At 41.6% G+C, this 25,235-nt stretch overlaps 1 protein-coding gene across 6 annotated transcripts in view; it reads right to left on the reverse strand.

Annotated features, from left to right (window-relative positions):
• Positions 1–25,235, reverse strand: part of CHID1 (chitinase domain containing 1) — a 1,258,939-nt gene that overhangs the window by 520,614 nt on the left and 713,090 nt on the right. For all 6 annotated transcript variants that reach the window (XM_073604841.1, XM_073604840.1, XM_073604839.1 and 3 more), the window contains exon 10: positions 18,152–18,307. In XM_073604841.1, the coding sequence (XP_073460942.1) occupies positions 18,152–18,307 (156 nt within the window). The remainder of the gene's footprint in view (positions 1–18,151; positions 18,308–25,235) is intronic.

Below are 25,235 nucleotides of genomic sequence, written 5' to 3' on the forward strand. Positions count from 1 at the left end.
CCTAACAGTTGCAGTGGTTATAACGGTTAAGTTCCAGGTTCGAGTCTCTCAAAATGCGATGGCATCTTTGGAGACCCTGTGAAAGTATGTCCTAGTCTGTGCAGTGCTGTACCCTACGCTAATACTTCACTAGTGTGTGGTGGCGTTCAAAACATTCACCAATGCAAAGACCAGGATGGTCAGGACAGGAGGGACAATAATAGCTGGTGTCACGCCTATATCCGTGCTTTCTACAGACATGACATTTTCTTTGGGGGGCTCATTGGGTAGGGGTACCATAGAAAATACCTCTCATGCAGCCGGCTTACTGCATTTGGATTGGAAAGTTGGGCCATAGCACTGTCTGGAAACAGAAGGACTGTCATGATCTCTTCCTGGAATTTTAAGGAAAGATCCAGTTCGTCCTGAAGCTTTGTATAGCATATAAGCATTCAGCAGAGCCAATTGGAATAAGTATACAGACACTTTTTTGTACCAGCGTCTGGCCTTACGGGCAATTAGGTACGGCGCCAACAACTGGTCATGAGGTCCACCCCTCCCATATTAAGGTTATATCCGTGGACACAGAGGGGTTTCTCCACAACACCAGTCGTCGTAGGAATTTGGACCGCCATGTCTGCATGAAGGGAGGACAGAGCGAAAACATTCTTATTATCCCTCCACTTCACAGCAAGTAAATTATTACACTTCAAGCAGGCTCTCTCCCCCAGCCAAGACGGGAATCTACAAGCCGCTGGGGTAACCCCTGGCAATTAGATCACATGGTGCCACAGTGACTAAAAAGCGGCACGCTCGTGTAATAATTGTCCACATACAAGTGGCACCCCTTTCTGAATAAGTGTGACACTAAGTCCCACACAATCTTACCAGCGCTCCCTATATAGTCTGGGCAGTTCTCTGGCTCTATGTAACTATCTCTTCCCTTGTAAATCATAAATCTATATGTATAGCCTGTGGCCCTGTCACAGAGCTTACACATCTTGACCCCATATCTGGCACGCTTGCTGGGAAGATACTGTTTGAAAGAAAAGCGTCCAGAAAACTTAATCTGCAAACTGTTGGTTGAAGTAGTTTATGAGGGGCCGAATTTTGTAGAGCCGATCGTACCCAGGGTCAGCCCGAGGACGACAGAGTTCATTATCATTGAAGTGCATGAACCGCAAGATCTGCTCGTATCGTGTCCTGGCCATGGAGGCATATGGTGAATTGGGTCAGTGGACCAATATGACCGCAACTCCCTCTTTTTAGTTATGCCCATGAGGAGGGATAAGCCCAGAAAGGTCTTAAATTCAAAAACTGTAATAGGTTTCCATTCTCTGGCAAGGGTCAAATGGGGATTAGCGGCGATGAATTGACCAGCATACAAATTGCTTTGGTCCACGATAGATCTATAGAGATCTTAAGTGAAAAACAGCGAATAAAATCAAGTGACGTAAAATCAACTGTTTCCACCTGAATTCCGGGGTGGCCAGTGAATGGGGGCAGTACAGGTGCTGCAGAAGTAGTGAGCTCCCAATTAGGGTTGGCAAATGCAGCAGGAAGAGCACTATGGGTTCGAAGGGCCTGTCTTGTTCTTCTTGGTGGCTGCGGGACACTAGTTGTGCTAGCCACCTCACCAGCTTGAACTGCATGTATGGGACTCACCATGTCACCACGTGATACTGCAGTGCTGGTTTGACTATGACCAGGGTGTATTAGGCCGCTGGTGCTTGCCAGTTCACCAGAAGGATGAGCGGCACTAGTACTGGCTCTCTGCTCCATACAAGAGCCCTGCGGTTTTTCACCTCAACAGCAGAAAAACAGAGTCGGGTACGCCTGACATTGGCAGGGACCACAACTCCGTCGTCAGAGCTATCTGTTATGGTGGCGCTGCAGTCTACAGGATTGTATTTGAACCTGAATCTGACTGACGGGTGACTTCCTCTTCACTATCTGTCATGCTCAGAAACGTGTAGGCCTCTTCACTAGTGTACCTTCAATTTTACATTTACTGGTACAGTAATGAGACTCACAGGAAAAAGAGCTCCTGACTGTCAGCGACTGATTCAAACACTACCAAAAAAACTGTTAGCGTTCGCAGGGATCAAGCCTGACTCCGCGAACACTGCAGTTATGTGTGTTGTGTTTTGTAAGTGACAGTGATCGATTAATACTGCACTTGGGTGGGCTGGGCTGGGCTGGGCGGAAGGGCTAAACGCAGGTGCTAGCAGGTATCTGGGCTGATTCCGCTAATGCTGCATTTTTGGGAACCCTAAACTATTGGGGATGCTAATATAGTTCTGATCAAAGATATCAGTCCGTTCAGACACTATACTACTAAGGGAGGTGTATGGTGCGTGCGTGGGTGTTAGCGCTACTGGCATTAATCTGACGCTGCCCTGGGGAGACGCAGACCCTGACTGATGCTAAAACCTGATATCACCTGCCGGGCGATCAGGGGGTTAAACCTTTATTGGGTAATATATACGGCGGGTGCCCTGATGCTATAAAAAACAAACTAACCAGCGTCACCAGTAACACTAATACGGTGATCACTAGTGACAGGGCGAAAGGATTAACTAGGGGGAAATCAGGGGGTTAAAACCTTTATTAGGTAATATATGGGGTACCTGACGTTTGAAAAACTTGACGGTGAAACTAATCAACTAACTGGCTAACTAGCGTCACCCGTGACACAAATACGGCGGTCAGAAAAAAGATCTATTATTGACACAGGCGACAGGGGGTGAAAGGGTTAACTGGGGGGTGATCAAGGGGTTAAACCTTTATTAGGGGAGTTTAGGGGGGTACCCTAGACCTACCTGGGCCTACTACTAACTGCCCTAACACTTATTATAGTCACAAATGACACCAGTACAGTGATCAGTGAAAAATCTGAAAACTGCAATTGATGACACAGTGACAGGTAGTGAAGGGGTTAACTGGGGGGGCGATCGGGAGTTGACAAGTGTACCTATGTGTACAGGTGTTAGTGTGGTGTTGTGCAACTCACGTTTAGACGTTCTCCCTCCTCTCACTGGAATCGAAAAGACTCCACGAGGAGAGATGACATCATTTCCCCTGTCTGAGTTTACACTTACACAGGCAGGGGAAGGATTTCATTCATCAGGACCGATCAGCAGGTCCTGGCTATAAATCTTTGGCCTGAACCTGAGGACTGATCGGTTCTCTAACAGATCCGACCGCCGCAAGCACGGGGGGGGGGTGCAAGCACGCCCCCCCGCCCATGGGGAAGGATGTACAGGTACGCCCATTTGCCCACCTGTGCCATTCTGCTGACTTATATCGGCGTGCGGCAGTCGGCAATTGGTTAAAGGGGGAAAAAAAATTTGGGGAAAAAAATTACATTTCAATTTTTCTATTTTTTTTTTTTTTTTTTATTGCATTTTAGAGTAAATATGAGATCTGAGGTCTTTTTGACCCCAGATCTTATATTTAAGAGGTCCTGTTACAAGGGATGTTTACATTCCTTGTAATAGGAATAAAAGTGACCCAAAGCACAGTGTAAAAAAAGAAAAAAAGTCAAGCGCAGAAGCGAACGCATGCGCAAGTTGCGCCCGCATATGAAAACGGTGTTCAAACCACACATGTGAGGTATCGCCACGATCCTTAGAGTGAGTGCAATAATTCTAGCACTAGACCTCCTCTGTAACTCTAAACATGTAACCTTTAGAAATTTTTAAACATCACCTATGGAGATTTTTAAGGATAAAAGTTTGTTGCCATTCTTCGAGCGGGCGCAATTTTGAAGCGTGACATATTGGGTATCAATTTACTCGGCATAACATTATAAGACCGCTGTGCAAATACGGTGTGACATAAAGTATTGCAACGACCACCATTTCTCTAGGGTGTTAAAAAATATATATAATGTTTGGGGTTTTTTCTAGCAATTTTCTAGCATTCTTGTAAAATAAATTCGCTAAATTTTCACTGCCAGCCTCTATATCAAAGGCTGGCATAGCACACTGTGTCATTTGTTTTAAAAAGCGAGCGCTGTAAATACCTAATATCAGCTGTGACTCGCCACGTGATCTCCCCGGCTGACGGCAGTGCTCGTTTTTTAAAACGAATGACAGTGTGCTATGCCAGCAACTAATAGAGGGGCCTGGAATAGACTTGGGTAGAAACCCTTTAAAAGAACTTTGAAGCTGTCAGGGCTGGGCTCAACCCTTCCTTCTCTGAGGTGGCCGCTCAGCTGTCGGGTAATTGCCAGCTCCCATCTCTCTCCACAGTTACTCAGCTGTTGTTCATATCCTGCTCACCAGTCCTGCCTACTTAAGCCATCTAGGGGGTCCAGGGGGTCTCTGCCTTTGTCAACATCACAAGGAACATCTCCTGTGTTCCTGTTTGACCCCTGACTTCTGGCTTGGCTGACTATCCGTTCTGGTTGCTGAACTTTGGCTATGTTTTGAATACGTTTGTTCTTTTTACTTTTATTATTAAACAAGTGTGATTTAACTGTACTTCTGTCTCGGTCTGATTTCACGGTTTCTGACAGAAGCAAAATAAGGGTCACAGCCCATCAATGCAGCCTTATCAGTGCCCATTAATGCAGCCTAATCAGTGCCCATCTTTGCAGCCTGCTCAGTGCCCATCTGCAGCCTCACCATTGCAGCCTGATCAGTGCCCATCTCCTGTGTACCCAGGTCTCGCAGTCAATCACAGTCCCTCCTCCTGGCCCAGCTCTGATAGATAGAACCGTGATCCAATGCCGGGCCGGGAGGCAGTACTGTGTGTGACTGAGCGCCAGGTACACAGGAGATTGCAGCTTTGTGTAATCTGGCGGCGTTTGCCCCCTCCTTCCCCTCCGAGGCAGCCAGGAATTTTTCAGGGGTAAAAATAATAAATACGGTTATTGATTATTCCATCTATCAATATGGTTCTGAATGTAATGTGACTTTATATCATGCCACGTTATGTACAGAGAACATATTCTGTATCTGTGTAATTTCAAAATAAACAAAATATTTTAAAAAATGTAGTTGTGGTAAAGAGAAAACCTCTGTAAGGGTTCATGTCGATGGGTGTTCTTTTTAAGCACTGAGTTTGCTATTCAGATACAGATATATTGGGAATTATTTACTAAAACTGGAGAGTGCAAAATCTGGTGCAGCTGCGCATAGAAACCGGTTCCGGTTCAGCTTCCTTTTTTTTTTTTGTCAAAGCCTACTTAAACAAGCTGAAGTTAGAAGCTAATTGACTACCATGCACAGCTGCACCAGATTTTGGACTCTCCAGCCTTAGTAAGGCCTGGTTCACACTTATGCATTTTTTAGTGCATTTTCTTTTTTTTAATAATCAAAATTTTATTTCATTTATATATTACACCATTTATACAACATACTATACCCCTTCATTCAACCCAATGAATGAATTAGTGTATTTTCAGTTTTGCAGAAACACGCTACAGTCCATTTAACATGGTTTCTTATGGGTCACGTTCACATCTGTGCATTTTATGGAAAGGACCAGGGATGTTTCTCTGGTTTTTGGTTCTATAGACTTAAAGGATCAAAAATGTGTACTGAAAAACGCAAAATGCACATGGAATATGCAAACTGCAACCTGCATAGGTGTGAACCAGGCCTAAGTCAACCCAGATGAATGATAAACTCAGTGTCTGACAAGAAAAGGATGGATTTGACCAGCTTTGTATGCAGTTAAAATCCACATCAATAGGACCTACTGGGCCCAAAGAAACAGAATGCAACACAAGGCAGGTTAAACACAGATTCTGAACTGTAGTGTGTGTGTATGCTGCTCAAATAAAGTAAATAAAATGTAGTGACTTATGTTTGATGTACAGTATCTCACAAAAGTGAATACACCCCTCACGTTTTTATAAATATTTTATTATATCTTTTCATGTGACAACACTGAAGAAATGGCACTTTGCTACAATGTAAAGTAGTGAAAAATGTGGCGGAAGGATTGGGACTTTATATGAAGCATGCGACCAGGGAGATAGCACGATAAGAATGTGTCTGGCGGGTATATAGTAAGTTAGGACTGTATACGTTACATAATAGCATAATGCATGACAAAAAAGCAAAATAAGTAAAATTTATTTCATACAAAATATACAGTAACATGATAATATAACAGCGTGGTAATATATTAGTTCATATTGTAGACATTACAAAAACACCAAACTCACTATTGCGTGTCTCCACAAAGTAAAAAACACAACCTTGATTGAATTGGTACAATCCAGTAAAGTGTAGTCATCCTATGCATTAAGGTGAAAAAACGTCTGACACTGACCAGCCCCCCAGCCCCTCCGTTTTACTTACCTGAGCCCATTCGTTCCCACGGTGGAGATGCGCTCTACCTCTCTGCCCGGTGTCTAGGCTCTTGATTGGATAGACTGATAGCAATGCAGCCATTGGCTCCCGCTGCTGTCAATCAAATCCAATGATGCGGAGGCGTGGCCGAGTCCGGCATTCTGTGTCTATGGACGCAAATGCTGGACTTGGGAGCGCGCCTGCACAATAACCTCCTGGGAGAGAGCTTCTCCTAGGGGGTTTCCAGATGGAGGGAGGAGCCGCAAGAGCGGCCAGGGGACCCTAGAAGACGAGGATCGGGGCCACTCTGTGCAAAACCAACTACACAGTGGAGGTAAGTATGATATGTTTGTTATTTTTTTTTTTTAATGAGGATTTAGCAACTCTTTAAGGCAGTTCTGAAAAATAATGGTGGCCACACAATATATTGACACTTTAGGCCCAATTTGGACATTTTTATAAATTTAAACTGTTTTACAAGCTGTACACTCACTACTTTACATTGTAGCAAAGTGTTATTTTTTCAGTGTTGTCACATGAAAGGATATAATAAAATATTTACAAAAATGTGAGGGGTGCACTCACTTTTGTGAGATACTGTATGCTCCAGACACATTTCAACTGCATGTAAACAATGAACCCTAAAGCCTAGTACACATGGGCCGAATACCTGGCAACATTCACCGCTTCAATAAAAAACAGGCGACATTCGGCCCATGTGTATGGCAGCCAGTCTGACAGAAGCTGGTCTTCAGCTGGCTTCTGTCAGACGTGCACACTGGAAAACCAGCACCTGGCCAGCTCCCGATTGCTGACCGGAGTGTTGTGGCAGGGGGGGCCATCCCCCTGTCAGAACACAATAGTTCAGCGGGGGAGATCACTGTACTTACATTGGCTTGTTAGTACAGTGGCTCCGACCTGAGCTGTCAGTCTTTTTTGAAAAAAACTCATGGTGTGTACTAGACTTAAGGCAGCTTATACTGCACCCTATGAAACAAGCAAGCAGCAATTCAGAAGCTCACCTACTACCAATGTTCTAGTGAGAGCAGCCCCATGAGGAACCATAGAAAAGTACTGTGGTTGAATGACACTTATACTATGGAAATTTGTAACAACTGTTATTAGAAGCAGTTTTTGATTTGCCTGTGAAGAACACAAGTTTTGTAGTAACATTTACACGTGTATGCTGCTTAAAAGTACACTAAGCAAGAAAAACATCCAGGAGCTGCTGCTTAAAAATGATGAAATAAACATAGTTCATTTTATGCAAAGTAAAGAACTTAGAAAGCTGCTAACGTCATTTCACCATGCATTTATACCAGTTTAAAAGCTGCCGTAAAGATGTTGAATTAGCACTTGACTAACTTAAGTAAATTTTATGTTTTCATGGGACAAAATGCACATCAGCAACTTGATAAATTACCATATAATTTCAGAAAAGTAAGTAATGTGTATAATATATATGTAATCCTTTTTCTTTTTCCCCTAGGATTATAAAAATATAGATTTTTAAGATTAGGTTTGGTAACATGGGGAGATTTAACGTCACACTCTACATAGCAACGCCACCCTCTACAAAGCAAGGGTTAAAAAGTTCCTTTATTCTTCTCAGTGGTTTATTACTGCCGATATCATAGCTTGTATTGGAGGATCCATGTTCTTCAATACCATCAGTTTAAATTTGTTAATATGCCAGAAAAAAAGATGTACAAAATGAAGGACAAATAGGATGCTCTCTCTTTGTGATCAATCACACATCTCTCAATTGCCCCTATCTTGGCATTTCTTCATTTTAAGAGAAGTTTATTTATCAATTCACTTCTTGATCTTAAAGTGTATCCAAACTCAAAAACAAAAAATTAATACATTTCAGCTTACCGACCCTTATATTTGGTGGCTGCATTCAGTTTCTTTTTTTAAGGTTTTTTATCTTTATTTTATTTTCACATAGTGATCCAGCCAGTAACATACTTCCTCTCTATGAAGGAGCAAATGACTATGGAGGATGACAACATGTCTTGTCATCATACAGACAAATCTATGGACATGCTTTCTATAGTTAACACCCGATGATGCTGTGCATCAAACTGTGGTGCCAGGACATGGTATTATTGGGATACACACCTGAGATGTGGGACTTTCCTGGCAAATCAGGAACAGATGTCATCTATGCATGGTAATATTATATAGTCTTCTGTTCGGGCAGCAGGTAGAGTCATCGTCTTCTTTTCACACAGCAGAGACTCATCCCTTATCAGATGGTAAGCCAGAAGTTTTAATCAAACCACCCCTCAAAACAATATTCATGGGCTGTGCTGTCTCCTTAGCGAATCCAAATTGAATCCTTTGTCATGTAATAAAAGCTTATTTGGAAATCAAAGGTATATTACGACAAAAATAGTTAACAGTTTTGAGAAATGAAAAAACAAAACAAAACCCAGCACCTTTAAAGGGTGGAGGTATGTTTTGGTTCAACATATCTGTTATTGGATATATCTTTGGCAGACGGGGATAGGACCTTAAATTTGACCATTTTAGAATTTGTCATAAAGAGCATTTGCTTCCCACTGAAAGTGGACTCATGAACCATCCCCCCTTTTTATTTTTATTTTAAACATCGTTTAAGGAAAATACAATACAAATAATACTCAAATCTATATAGTAAAATCCTATGTAAATCAATTCATTTTACTGAAGACATTTGAATGTGGCAGCTGGCTTTGTGATTTATATTAAAGTAAAAAAAAGAGGAATTTTGACTTACCTGCAAATTCCTGATCTTGGAATACAGTATAGAACTTATAAAAACAGCAGATATCTGCGCTTAGGAAAATAAAAAACTGCAGCTTCCCTAAATTGGGAACACCACCTAGGTGGAGTCCAGAAATGATTAAACTTTAGTAAGGGTAAGTGGCGCTGTTCAAATAAAAATAGAACCTGTGTAAATTCATATAAAAAAGAGATAAATTATACTGATGTGGGTGTTTCCAGCACTCCCTATAAAGTGAATAGTACTTCAAACAAAAATAAATAAATCAAACAAATGTTTATATACTCTAGTAAGGGGAAGTGGCACTGTTCAAATAAAAATAGAACCTATGTGTAAATTCATATAGAAAAGATAAAAAATAATCTACTGATGTGGGTATTGCCAACACTCCCTGTAAAGTGAACAGTGCTTCAATCAGAAATGAGAAATAAAAAATAAATAAAACAAATGTAAGTATAACATTCATCACATATTGCGAGCAAAGGTATAAAAAATATAAGTAAAGTGACAAGTGCTATTTCCTGCGTGATTCAGTTCCAAAAAATGTGCATATAAAAGTGTATAAATACACACAAATTTCCATGTTGAAATAAACTGGTCCCAAAAAATATTAAATAGCAGTCTGTGAACAGTGATCCGTGCACAAGCAAAATAAAGGTGACTCTTCAGTGCTCCCCTCTCCATCCGCATCCCCCTCCTGTGCCTGCACTCACCAGAGCGCCTCACCCCTGCAGGGGTAACAGGCGTAATAGCTGTATCCAAATGGCGATGTCCCCCTTGACAAGGTAACCCTCTGGTTCACACAGCTGTAATCCGCCTCACCAATGCGGTTTAGAAGTCCTCAGCAACGGGCATCGTTTGTAGAGGCTCCAGAGGCTGCAGACATCTTCCTCAATTTACACATAGGTTCTATTTTTATTTGAACAGCGCCACTTCCCCTTACTAAAGTTTAATGTATTCTTAGACCAAAGGTTATATGTAGCTGAGCTACCGTTAGGAAATTGGACACTGGAAAAAAAAAAAAAAACTTGCTAGGGCCACAGAGTGTACCATATAACCCTGTCCACTCTGTTAAAACTCCAGTTTCTTAGCAAGCAATAAGGAGTGATTAAGCAACAGAGGGGAGAGTCTGTGTCCTATCCTGTACTCCAAGATAAGAAATTTATAGGTAAGGCAGTCCATAAATGATTTTTTTTTTTTGTTCAACCAGTAGGTTGAAAAAAAAAATTATTTCCCCATCCACACATTCGATGTGGATGGGAGAATCACTTCTGCTGTGCTATTGTATTCTGCCATTTTCCCTGCCGTAGGATACAATGATCATTGTTGCCACTTGCCAACTAAAGTGGGCAGCACTGATCCTTTGGTAAAAACCTGACAAACTGGTTGTACACAAGTCGATCGATAGATCGACTTGTGTACAACCAACTAGCCTATGCATGGATTGAAATTCGATCAGTCCCAGTTGAACCGACCAAATTTTTAATCCATGTATGGCCATCTTAAGTCAAAATTTTATCTTACTTGTACAGTACAAGAGATAGGACTTGTATTTTTAGACTATGGGACGTAACCAAGCAGTATACTGGGGGGTGAGCAACAACCTTACAAACAGAACTGTCAACAGGCCCACAAAAAAACAAAGGCTAAAGAACCTGAACAAAAAAACACTTATATGCACCTAAAATTTGAATCTGCCCAGGCCTGAACATCCAGCTTCAAAAACGTGTAAACTGAGGACCAGGCGACAGCCTTGCACATCTAGCAAGTTGATGCTTGATGTCGTACAGCCAAAGAGAGCCCAACAGCCAAGGTGGAATGGGCTCATATAGGGAAAGAAGGAACTCTGTCCCTAAGATCATATGCCCTGGAAATGAGTTGCCTTAACCACTTAGCAATGGTTGAAAGGGAAGCAGGATGCCTTCTGCAAGGGCCCACAGGCAGGGCAATGTAAAACAATTTTTTTTTGTCATATTTCTCAGCAGGACAATAGAGAAGGAAGAAAAATGTCCTCATTAATATGAAAGGAAAACAGCGCCTTGGGTAAAAAGATTTTGGTCTCAAAAGCACTTTGACCCTTTGTAAAACAAGAAAGAGCTCTTTAAAGGAAAGAGCTGTCAATTCAGAAACACACCTAACAGATATAATGACTACCAGGAATGCAACATTACAAGACAGGTCTTCCATTGCTAATTGGTTCAAATGGTAGTCTTTAAAGCACAGGTTGAGGTCCCAAGGTGGTGCAGGAACCCCTTGAAGAAAAGTCTTGATAAGGAATTTGTGAGGGAAGATGCTTCTGGAATAAAGCAGACATCTCTCCCTTAAGGGTATTTAAAGTGGAGGGCCACCCTGAAAAAAAAAATTCCACCAAAAATCCTTTCAAAAATGTAAAAAAAAACAAAATTATTTTTATACTTACCTAAACCCTTGTTGCTAGGCAGTCTTCCTAATCTGCCTCTTCCTATTCTGTGGCGTGTTCTGCTCCTCGGTGAGCAGCCCCGTTGTCTTCTGGGAACTCTGTGTGTCCCCAGAACACCACGGGGCCATTCACAGATCACTGCTCGCGCGTGCGTGCGCAGTAGGAAATGGCAGTGAAGCTGCATGGATGGCGGTGCCGGGACCCGAGAGCCGAGGGAGGGGTCGGCCTCGGGCGGCCAGCATCGCGGGCACCCAGGACAGGTAAGTCTACTTATTTAAAGTCAGCAGCTACAGTGTTTGTAGCTGCTGACTTTAAAAAATTTTTTTAGCTGGCCGGAATCCTGCTTTAAGGCCAAATGCTGGTCAAAACCAAGCTGACTAGAAGCCAAAATATGATCCAGAGAGTATTCTCTGAACTCCTGTCCTTGAAGCAGGAAAAGCAAACCTTCTATGTGTGATGGTAAACCTTGTAACTCTGGCATGAAACTGAGCAAAAGAAACTGCCTCGATGGAGGCTACAATCAAACCCAGAACCTTCATGTAGAAGCAAACTGAATGGTGTCATTTTGACGTAAGCAACTTTGCCCTGAAGAAGGAAGATTCTGACTTGGGCTGTGAACAAGATTAGGCCGAGGTACTCCAGATGGTATGAGGGCTAGAGAGCAAACTTTGGGTTATCCAGCCAATGGTTTGAAAGAAGAGAATCATTCTTTGGACATTGGTAGCCAAGGTTGTGACTGAGACTAATTCAGTAGAAAGTCATCCATTTAACCTGTGAATTAAATGCCCTGGGTTTGTAGATGAGCACTTTTGTGAACACTCTGGGTGCAGATAAAAGCCCAAATGTTTAGTGCTACAAATTGGAAGTGGTAGTCTCTCATAGGAAAATGTAGAACATGTTGGTATGAGGGGAAAATGGGGATCTGTAGATAGGCATCTTGTATGTCTATTGATGCCAGAAATGTCCCTTGTCTTAGAGAAAAAATGACAGATCTTGTTGATTCCATCCATAATTTTGGTACACAAAAAAATCTTTTGACATTTTATGTCCAGTATTGGGAGGATACCCCAATTTTGTTTTGGGACTCCTGTTAGGTTGAAATAGAAAACTTGAAACTGTTCTTCTAATGGCACTAGTACAACCGCTCTTTGTGCTTGAAGTTGACATAAGGTGGTCATTAAATCTGCCTTCTTTTGATCTGAATCCAGCAGATTGGAAAGCAAAAAGCAAGGAGGGGCAAAGATAAAACTCTATTTTGTACCTCTGTGAAATGACAGATTGGACCCAGATGTCCAGGATGTTTCAGATCCAGACATAAGCAAATGTCAACAGACACACCCATTCCTAAGACAAGGGGTGCCCCCTTCAATATGAGGAGAGATTCTGGGCAGGCTTGGTGGATCTAGGAGTCTTGCGATGAAAGGAGGTGCTAAGCCTTGGTTTGGAATTGATTCTTTGACCATGGGAAAACCCCATGCAATAAATCAAGGGATGGTCAACAGAAGGGTTATTGGACCTGAAAAGACAGTTGACAGCAGAAGCACCTTATAGCTGAAGCACAGATCAGCAGAGGCTCAAATAGGCATAAAATCATTTTGAAAACGTGAACAGAAAAACAGGTGGTAGCCCTGTGACTTGTGAGAAAAACAGCTGATGGATGCTGTAAAAAGCTTAAGAGCTCCAACACCTTTGGAAGAATAGGCTCAGGCAGGGAAGGAGGAACTTGCTACCTGAGGCAAAAAACATAGAATAGAAGGTAAAACTACCACCCAGCAAGGTATAAGAAGAGAGAGGGATCTGATAGAGAGGCAACCCTGTGAAGAACAGTAGATGGGTCAGTTAGCAAGGGAATACGTGGCAGGCAGATATAGATGATAGTATAATACATTTGGATCGCTAATATTTGAAATGCCTTCAAGGAAGGACATGGGGAAGGAGAATGACATTCCCACAGAAGGTGATATGAAAGCCTCATGGCAGCAAGATGAACTAGGATCTAGGATACTAAGTAGTGTAAGAAAAGGAGAGGGCCAGAGGGAGGAAACTGGGGGGGGGGGGGCGGGCAAAAGGCATAACTATGGCTGCCAAGGGCAACTTAGACAAAAAGGTTTTTTATAGAGGCCCTTTTTAGAGAGGAGTAACTACTTTGAGTACAAAAGAGGGGCTTTGTGTGGGCAAGAACACCTGCGGAAGGCCCCAGAGAGGCACAGAAATGAAGATGAGCAACATAAAGCATTGTAATCAACTTTAATGCTTTCTAATATGTATTTGGATTTTAAAATTTGATAAACGTAACTAGACACCTGGGGGCATTTACACAGCCATGTCACCAGTAGACTGCTGTGCATAATGGTACAAGGTTTACTGACACACAGCGATACCCGTGGGACTCTTATGAACTGAACAGGAGCAATCTAGCTGGTACATATTGTACTACACGTGGCTTTTCCTAAAAAAAAAAAAATGCATGGACTGCAGCTTTAAAAATAAATGTAGTGAATTGGAACTGGACCTCAATCCCTACAATAATGAGCGATGTGATACAATAGTGAAGTAAGGGCCGACAGATGAAACCACAGTATCCAGCAGAAACCAGGACACATCCTGGATATGTGTGGCATACAGAAAATTCTTTGAACTGCATAGTTCTTCAACAGTTAAATATTAATTATCTTTTTATAGAAGGTTTTTAAACATTTTTTCAGGAAGCAACAGAGTCACCTTAATCTTTCATATTGCATATGAGTGTGCACGCTGACGTCCTTCAGGCCATACATTTTGTCTGGCATACAGCTCTATGCCTATAGTCACACTTATTCCAATGCATAAACATACTAATTGCAAAGTTGACAATAAATAGTATATTAACAATATTTACAGGTGTTTCTCATTAAATTAGAATATCATCAAAACGTTAATTTATTTCAGTAATTTAATTCAAAAAGTGAAACTCATATATTTTATATAGATGTGTTACACACAGAGTGATAGATTTCAAGCATTTCTTTCTTTTAATTTTGATGATTATGGCTTACAGCTAGCGAAAAACCCAAAATTCAATATCTCAGAAAATTTGATCATTACATAAGAACAATAAAAAAGGATTTTTAGTACTAAAATGTTGGCTTACTGAAAAGTATGTCCATGTACAGTATAGTATGCACTCAATGCTTAGTCAGGGCTCCTTTGATTGAATTACTTAAATAAATTAACTTTTTGATGAAATGCTAATTTTATGAGCTGCACCTGTATATTACAAATGTTATCATAACTTATTGCTAATTACTTTAGAATGCAACAGTAGGCTCCAGACATCATTATGTGGATAGACAGGGGGCAGCTTTGTGTGCTATATTCCCTCTGTGTAATAGACCCCTAGCTGGTGGAACTCATCCTTCCACAGGATGCTCTAGATCAGTCGTTTTCAATCTTTTCAACACAGAGGAGCTCTAGAAATAATGTTTCAGTTTCGGGAGACTCCTGCTAATGATCACTATTTCTGCAACATACAGTACAATAGTATAAGGGTAACAAGAAGAATGCTCTTTATATCTGCGTCAGTGTGAAGAAACCCCCCCCCCGCACAGACAGCTAAAAATATCACTGTTGTCAGTGGTTACTCATCTGAGAGGTAGAAATTGCTCATTGCTCAAGGAACCCCTCTAGCAACCTCTGGTAGAACACTAAAGGTTCCATGGAACCCTGGTTGAAAAAGGCTGTTCTAGCAAAGCTTTTGATCAAGCCATGCTGTACTCAAACACATTACAGCTAAAACAAACAGATCAGAACTTTTGCTGCATGAGGGCATAGGCAAAATCTCACATTAACTATAGAAATAAAAACTGTTACACCTAAACACACATACACACACTATAAAAGAGTTGCTGCAGTGTTATTGGGTGCATATATACTGGGAAAAGAAAAAAAAAAAACATGAAAATGGTTTATCAATAGCCACAAAGCTATGAGTTTCTGTGAACAACTAACTACATTTCAAGACAGAGCTATTTACAAAAGACTATACATACAGGCTGTTATGGTTATGGTGTGTTTATAGTGAGCACTGAGGGAGCCGTTACTATGTGTACACAATGTGTATTGCAGATTATCAGTTTATGTTACAATTTATAATGACTGCATTGATGTGCAATTCCAAAAAACAAATGGTGAAGTCTGCTGTAGTTACTGGCATCACAAAATAAAAGTGTGGTTCAGCTTCTTCATTTACAGAGTAATTCTGAAGCTACAATTTTTCAAGGAGATAACCATGAAAAGCTGTTGAATCCACTCAAAGCTATCTGATTTGATGAGATACAAATAAGTAAAACAATTACTTCAAAGAAGCATGAATCTATCTTTGAAAGAGATTGTGCAGATCATTTTGTTTGTCCTTACAGAGATAGCAACAGCTATGCAGAGTCAAGCATAATTACATTGTTATCAACCAATATCAAAGCAAAATCTGGCTTGGATAAAGGCACCCGAACAGACCCAAGACAGCAGGCAGAAGGTGGTCCACACAGTTGTTATGTAGAAGGATAGTGGCAGAAACATGTAGGTTTGCAATAGCCACACATTCAGATATATACACAGTCAGACACCACTAGCATGTGCTCAATTTTCAAGAGTACCACAGAAATCAGCCCCCCCCCCCCTCCAAAATCAATCCCTGCTGGTTTGCTTTTACTTGTTTGTTAATGTGGTCATGACAGCTTTTACACATAACATTTTTTTTCCTGTAATTACATTTTTCGGGTGTGTGTAGTACATCCACAACTGGTTAAAGGACTCAGGCTTTACCTTGTGGTGAGCTGCAACACTATAATCTGGGTAATTGTAATTCTACAGCACAACCTTATCTGCTGCTTGCTGCTAGGACATAAAATCCTTTTGAAAAATGGAAGAACCTAAAAAGCATAAAAACATGCTACATCTGCACTCAGGTCTTCTTCTTTAAAACCATTAGCTCTTTTAATTTATTACTGTAAGAAACACTACAAAACACTAAAGCCACGTACACACGAGTGGAATGTCCGACAGAAAAAGTCAGATGGAAGTTTTTCATCGTCTATTCCGATCGTGAGTATGCCTCATCTGACTTTTTTTTTCGAAAATTCTGGCGGACCTAGAAAGAGAACATGTTCTAAATATTTCCGACGGAACCAATTCCTATCGGGAAAACCGCTCGTCTGTATGCTGTTCCGAAGGACCAAAAACGACACATGCTCTGAAGCTAGTATGAGACGGAAGCTATTGGCTACTGGCTATTGAACTTCCTTTTTCTAGTCCCGTCGTAAGTGTTGTACGTTCTTGACGGTCGGACTTTGGTCAGACTTTGGTTTGACTGTGTGTAGGCAAGACTGCTTGAATGGAATTCCGTCTGAGTTCAGTCGGAGAAACCTTCGGAGTTTATTCCGATGGCAAAACCGGTCATGTGTACGCGGCATAAGTAGTTCCTGTTACTAAGAAGCAATGTTTCAAGCCATGTTTAGCTCTTTATCAAGCTAGGAGCAAATTCTTCAACCTATCACAAGCTTCAACTATGTTGTATTCATGCAATCCTTCACTGGTGAGTATATAGGGGAGTTTCTTTGTCAACTAATGCAATGAGAAAAAAGGGAGTACATATGATTCCAATTTAAAGCACAGCTTTCATAAAAGCAGCAATAAAGTTGTCAAATCAGCTAGAAAACCAACCAGCTTGACTATCACTGCTCCACAGTATCCACATATCTTTGATTCATCACCCACTGCCGCTAAATTTAAAATTCGCTCAGTGTTTAAATAAGTAAGAATTGTAATGGAGAGCAGACCTGATAGGGAACTACTGGCCTAAAATTACCCCTCAAAGTATAATTGCAAGTACATATTTTTGTTTGCTGACAGTCCAAATAAGAGCTAAGGGACCATCAGTAGTTGCCAAGACGAGTGCTAGCCTATAAACATACAATGGTTTACAGATTAAAATGACTGACCTGGGCAACTATCACTATAGGTCTATGAGTACCTTAAAGCAGTAATAAACCCAAAACCAAAAATGTATTCTATTGCAGCTAAGCATTCGTTTTCTTATCTTTGGCTGTTTCCTATTGTTTTCACCTGGTGATCTGTCCAGTAATATATCGCCTATATTATTGAGACACCATTCTGGATGAAGGAGCACAGGAGGCACAACAGACAGCAGCACTGTCAGTCTGGGAGGAGTGTAGTCTTAAATGTATTAGCAGATTTAAATATACTAACAAACTGAAGCTAAACTCCAGTTCACACTTTATAAACAGTTACAGAAAATAGTTTTTTCATTTTATGATAAAGGCTTTACATGAATGAATAAATAAATAATTTTAAGCACCCCTGCCAGTGGTAAATGGTTTGTCTCATCCATGTAAACTGATACATTCTGCTGAAGAGCTTGTTCTTCTGAAAAACAACACACTTGCTGGATGGTTTACCAGATGAAAATAGAAGAAAACCTAAAAAAATAGTATGCAGCCATCACATCTAAGAATTGGTAAGCTGCTAATTGGTAAATTTGCTTTTGAGTTTAATCCTGCTTTAAGGAACAGGTCTGGCCTGTCTTTCTGACAGCATTTATATGTAGTTTTATTCAACAAAAACAATCAAAATATTCATCCTGAAGTTATGGTTTGAAGATCAGGAAAGGGCACTCCCTACCTGCTGCCCAGAATCGGTTCCCCGGATGCCCCAAGTGCGGAGTAATCCATTCCATAAAAATGCAATCCAAGCAGGATCTTCTTTCTCCATTTAGAGTCAGGGTCCAAAATCTGAACACAAGCCTGCACCCAGGAAATTGGGGAGTTTGGACCTGGCCTGCAATAACATAAACAGTTGTAAATTTTTATATACTTAAGGTATAAGTTTACAAGTCTATCCATTAGACTAGCCATACACCAGTAGAATGTTGTTTGGAATACAGTTTCAGAGTGTATGTTCGATTTTCCCAATTTTTATTGGGGTCAAATCAACATATGTTGTCATTGATGACAAATTTTTATGTATTAGGATAGGAAATTTTTCCTTAAAGTGGGACTTCAGTCATTTTTCATCTTTCCATCTATTAAATCCTCTGCCTTTCCTTTGGAAAGTAAAACATTTGTTTCTGCCAGTAAATACCTTATACAGCCCACTTCCTGTTTCTTGTCTGGTAAAAAGCCTAGGCGTATGACATCATGCACAGCTCTCTCTCTCTCACTCTCATGAGAGTTTGCCAGGAAGGGAGGGGGGGATGAGTCATAAGAGGGCCACTGAGAGCTGTAGAGCTGGAGGTGTGCTTCTGCGTGTCTGTGTAAATCCAGGAAGTGAGCAGGCATCAGCTTCAGCTGCCCACAGTTAAAATGGTTGCAGCCAGACTCAGTGGAGGGAGATTTCTGAAGCATATTTGGGAAGCACAGAATCACAGTATATATAAAATAATATGCAAATTGGTTGGAGGGATGCTTCAGAATGGTAAAGATGTTTTTATTACAGATTATGTGAGCAGACTGCAGTTCCTCTTTAATTAACAAACAAAATTTTCACTTTATACACACAGGATGGGCTCCGTTGGAGTCTGCTTGCTCAGTGAGGAATCTGCCCACTGATCCCCTATAAGCAGGCAATTGACTGGCTAGTGTCCACTTTGCTTATGCAGAGTGGACACAAACACAGCCCGCTCTCTTTCGATAGGTGGTCAGACCGCCTGTCCATTTGCACCCGCCTGCCATCCGATCCACCAGACGGATGGGGAATGGATCTCCATCTGTCTGTTTTTATCAGATTGGATGTCGGCGAGTGTCAACAAGCACACGTCCCTTGACACCTGTCACTCCAAAGAGGAGACTGGAGGGTCCGATCTGGTCCGCCTGTAAGACTGACAGGCAGACCCAATCAGTTACCCATGTGAAAGGGCTCTAAATGTGTTTTTTCATTCAGGAAAAAATCTTAAATATTGTAATAAAACCTGTTTAATATGTCCAGGTTCATATTCAAAGTCAATAATAGTTACATAGTAGGTGAGGTTAAAAAAAGACACAAGTTCATCAAGTCCAACCTATGTGTGTGATTATGTGTCAGTATTACATTACATAGCCCTGTATATTGCGGTCATTCAGGTGATTATCTAATAGTTTCTTGAAGCTATCAATGCTCCCCGCTGAGACCACCGCCTGTGGAAGGGAATTCCACATCCTTGCCGCTCTTACAGTAAAGAACCCTCTACGTAGTTTAAGGTTAAACCTCTTTTCTTCTAATTGTAATGAGTGGCCACGAGTCTTATTAAACTCTCTTCTGCGAAAAAGTTTTATCCCTATTGTGGGGTCACCAGTACAGTATTTGTAAATTGAAATCATATCCCCTCTCAAGCGTCTCTTCTCCAGAGAGAATAAGTTCAGTGCTCGCAACCTTTCCTCATAACTAAGATCCTCCAGACCCTTTATTAGCTTTGTTGCCCTTCTTTGTACTCGCTCCATTTCCAGTACGTCCCTCCTGAGGACTGGTGCCCAGAACTGGACAGCATACTCCACGTGCGGCCGGACCAGAGTCTTGTAGAGCGGGAGAATTATCGTTTTATCTCTGCAGTTGATCCCCCTTTTAATGCATGCCAATATTCTGTTTGCTTTATTAGCAGCAGCTTGGCATTGCATGCCATTGCTGAGCCTATCATCCACTAGGACCCCCAGGTCCTTTTCCATCCTAGATTCCCCCAGAGGTTCTCCCCCCAGTGTATAGATTGCATTCATATTTTTGCCACCCAAATGCATTATTTTACATTTTTTTACATTGAACCTCATTTGCCATGTAGTCGCCCACCGCATTAATTGGTTCAGGTCTTTTTGCAAGATTTCCACATCCTGCGGAGAAGTTATTGCCCTGCTTAGCTTAGTATCGTCTGCAAATACAGAGATTGAACTGTTTATCCCATCCTCCAGGTCGTTTATGAACAAATTAAATAGGATTGGTCCCAGCACAGAACCCTGGGGAACCCCACTACCCACCCCTGACCATTCTGAGTACTCCCCATTTATCACCACCCTCTGAACACACCCTTGTAGCCAGTTTTCAATCCATGTACTCACCCTATGGTCCATGCCAACGCACCTTATTTTGTACAGTAAATGTTTATGGCGAACTGTGTCAAATGCTTTCGCAAAATCCAGATACACCACGTCTACGGGCCTTCCTTTATCTAGATGGCAACTCACCTCCTCATAGAAGGTTAATAGATTGGTTTGGCAAGAACGATTCTTCATGAATCCATGCTGATTACTGCTAATGATATCATTCTTATTACTAAAATCTTGTATATAGTCCCTTATCATCCCCTCCAAGAGTTTACATACTATTGATGTTAGGCTAACTGGTCTGTAATTCCCAGGGATGTTTTTTGGGCCCTTTTTAAATATTGGTGCTACATTGGCTTTTCTCCAATCAGCTGGTACCATTCCAGTCAATAGACTGTCTGTAAAAATTAGGAACAACGGTCTGGCAATCACCTGACTGAGTTCCCTAAGTACCCTCGGATGCAAGCCATCTGGTCCCGGTGATTTATTAATGTTAAGTTTCTCAAGTCTAATTTTAATTCCGTCCTCTGTTAACCATGTAGGTGCTTCCTGTGTTGTGTCATGAGGATAAACACTGCAGTTTTGGTTACTGAAGCCCCCCCGATTCACTCGTGAAGACTGAGGAGAAGAATAAATTCAATACCTTTGCCATCTCCCCATCCTTTGTAACCAGATGTCCTTCCTCATTCTTTATGGGGCCAATATGGTCTGTCCTCCCTTTTTTACTGTTTACATACTTAAAGAATTTCTTGGGATTTTTTTTTGCTCTCCTCCGCTATGTGTCTTTCATGTTCTATCTTAGCCATCCTAATTGCACCCTTACATTTCTTATTGCATTCTTTATAAATTCTGAATGCTGAGGATGATCCCTCAACCTTGTATTTTTTGAAGGCCTTCTCCTTTGCTTTTATATGCATTTTTACATTGGAGTTAAGCCATCCAGGATGTTTGTTCGCTCTTTTAAATTTATTACCCAATGGGATACATTGGCTAATGCCCTTATTTAATATGCTCTTAAAGCAAACCCATCTCTCCTCCGTATTCTTTGTTCCTAATAATTTATCCCAATTTATGCCTTTTAGCAAGGTTTGTAGTTTAGAGAAGTTGGCTCTTTTGAAATTCAGTGTCTTTGTGTTCACTTCACGTTTCCTATTTGTGTGATTTATACTGAAACTAATTGACCTGTGATCGCTGTTACCTAAATTGCCCCGTATTTCCACATCTGTTATCAGGTCTGTATTGTTGGTAATCAGTAGATCTAGTAATGTTTTATTTCTAGTTGGTGCGTCTACCATCTGACCCATAAAATTGTCCTGCAAGACACTAAGGAACTGGCGAGCCTTAAATGAATGCGCGGTTCCCTCCGCCCAGTCTATGTCTGGATAATTAAAATCCCCCATTATGATAACACTTCCCATCCTTGCTGCTAATCCAATTTGTGATAGGAGATCCGTCTCCACTTCCTCCCTCAGGTTAGGGGGCCTATAGCATACTCCCAGTATTATTTTCCCCTTAGCTTCATCCCTTTGGAGCTTTACCCATAAAGATTCCACCTCCTCCCTAGCCCCCTCAGTGATGTCATCTCTCACATTCACTTGTACATTATTCTTGATATATAGGCATACCCCTCCCCCTTTTTTACCCTCTCTATCCTTGCGGTATAGGGTATACCCTTGAATGTTTGCCAGCCAATCATGAGAGCTGTTGAACCAGGTCTCTGAAATTCCCACAAAATCCAAATCCTCCTTGTACAACAGTATCTCTAGTTCACCCATCTTGTCCGCCATGCTCCTGGCATTGGTGAACATGCCACATAGTTTAGACCGGTCGCATATTGTCCTCGTATTGGGTGTTTCAAGATTGCAACTAGGACTTGCTACTATACTCACCTTGTGTTTTTGTGCTATGGTTAACCTACCACTAATGCCCCCAATACTACCCTCTGGAATATCTTCCGTGCTGGCTATCACTGTCTCTGGACCCTCCCCCCCATCGCCTAGTTTAAAAACCCCTCTAACTTTTTGGCCATCTTCATTCCCAGCAGATCTGCACCCTCCTCATTTAGGTGCAGTCCGTCCCTTCTATAGTACCGGTTACCGACTGAGAAGTCGGCCCAGTCCTCCAGGAACCCAAACCCCTCCTTACTACACCAGCTCTTCAGCCACTTGTTTACTTCCCTAATCTCCCTCTGCCTTTCTGGTGTGGCTCAATGTACCGGTAGTATTCCTGAGAATACTACCTTGGAGGTCCTTTTCCTCAATTTAGCTCCTAAGTCCCTAAAATCGTTCTTTAGGACACTCCATCTGCCTCTGACTTTGTCATTGGTGCCAACGTGCACCATGACAGCCGGGTCTTCCCCAGCCCCTCCCAGTAATCTGTCCACAAGATCCGTGATGTGCCGAACCCGAGCGCCCGGTAGACAACATACTGTTCGGCACTTCAGGTCTTGGTTACAGATTGCCCTCTCTGTCCTTCTAAGAATTGAGTCCCCTACCACCAGAATCTGTCTTTCCTTTCCCTTTGCTGCCCCCCCACTCTCACTGGAGGAGTTCTTCCCCTGGCAGCTAGGAGAGTCCCTCATCTCCAGCAGTGCTGGTCCCTGACTGGTTACACCAATGTCACTCAATGGAGCGTACTTATTGGGATGCTCCAGTCCTGGATCGGCCTCTCTGGCACTCCCCCCTCTACCCCTCCTGACTGTCACCCACCTGTCACCCACTTGATGATGGCAAGAAATAATGTTCTCATGAACAATTTTTCTATAATTGTTCGAACGAAAAAATAACTGTGCATCTGATAGCATTGGCTGACTGAGGCAATAAAAAGGGTCACGTGCATTTGACAACAAGCTGAGTTTCAGAATTAAAAGAGATTGAATGTTATAAGTAGCATTAACAAGCAGTACAAATAGCTAGTGTTATAATAAAATTGCACTTTCAAATATCACAGATATAAGAATGACTACACAATGGTTACTGTCTCATGTATCAATGTAAATACCATAGGCCTTGTTATTTAGATTATTAACCATCCAGTCATTATTTTTAGGTCACAGGGCAAATGCTATGGTTCATTTTATTACACTGCAGCAGCTAACCCTTGAGGTCCCAAAGTTCACTAGACACAGTCTAGGATATTCAGAGTACTTTTGAATATTCTAAGCAACATTTGACAACTGCAAATGGAACTTATCAGATATATTTGTTTAGTATTAGTTGAAAAATACCACAAAATTGTATGGCTTCCTTCACACTTCTCTGCACATGTGGTATTCCATGTGTTAATATACTTTGCAATTAGGCAGACCATCCATTTTGAATGTGTTAACACAGCACAACACATCAAAAAGCAGACATGTCTGTTGGGAAACCAGTAAGAATTTACCTTTTGTCTGCTGGGACCAGATATGTAAGCTACGCCCAGGGAGATACCACTGTTTCACTGTTTAGTGACAACAGTCACTAAACCCCCCCTTGTTAAGCCAGCGTGTTTTTTTTTTTTTTTGTTTAATAAATGTTTATTAGCACATCTCAAACACAGTTCCATAACACTTGCTCATCTGTTATGATCTGCACAAGTTTTGGATTAAAGCAAGATGTAATTTGGATTGAGTCACCGTCTGCCAATTCTACTGAGACTGTAAGTTACAACTTTACTGCCACAGCTGGGTCGGTCATAGAGATTAAAAAAAAGCAAAAAAACTGTTGCATGGATGTGTCCAAAATGCCATGTTGGTGTAAAAGTTTAAAACCCAGTCTCTGCTTCCAATCTCATACGACCAAATGAAAAAACAGCAACAAAGTTCTACAAGGGAAGCACTGTTCCGGTACACCAATCAGACAAGTTAAAACAGTTTTAAGGAACTATCACTTTATTAAGACAATCTGTTGCCATAAAACAATATAGGTAGCCCTTACAGGAGGATGGAAGTGTGCCCGTAGGACACTGCAACTCACAACTTAAGTGGAAGCCTCCGCTGTGCCAGATGGGATGGATGGCTGCCTTGGACCCTGGAACTCCTGGGGAAGGGCGGAGAGCACGTTGAATGCTGGCTCCGTTCCCGGACCTAGATGAGGCTAGGCAGGGCTGGTCACCGCTGATGGGAGGGAGTCGCCAGAAGGAGGTTTCTGCTCCACAGGGGTGACTGCACATGGGCAACCGGCAGTGGAACGCCAGGCGGACTGAAGCCGATCTCATGGCAACAGGGCAGGGCTGTGATGTGTAAGGAAAAGGACAGAACAAGATGCCAGAACTCTCTCAAGGTGGACTACATGTTTTGGGGATTAACCCCTTCCTCGGGTCACCTAATAAGAGCGGGCAAGGGGGAACTATAGAAAGGAGTACCAGGGGGTGGGTCAGCCATTCATTCCCACTTGTCATCGGATTAACCCCTACAGGTGAGACAATATAATAGTAAAACCAAAGCATGTACATCAATAAAAAGAAAATAAAATGAATGTAAATAGAAATAATGAACAATGGGACAAGCTGAAACATCCCAAAAAGTAAAAGTATATAATGGTATATAGACATACAGCACACATACCCAACACAGATGTGTGGTGCACACACACAGATACAAACTGGGTGTACAAAAAAGATAATTGTTATCTAAAAGTTATTTACCAAAACTGTTAATGAAATAAACCTTGAATAAGAAATATATTAAATTTATAAATTGGAATTATATAAAATTTTAT

The sequence above is a fragment of the Aquarana catesbeiana genome, linkage group LG11, assembly GCF_042186555.1.
Source record: "Aquarana catesbeiana isolate 2022-GZ linkage group LG11, ASM4218655v1, whole genome shotgun sequence".
Lineage (NCBI taxonomy): Eukaryota > Metazoa > Chordata > Amphibia > Anura > Ranidae > Aquarana > Aquarana catesbeiana.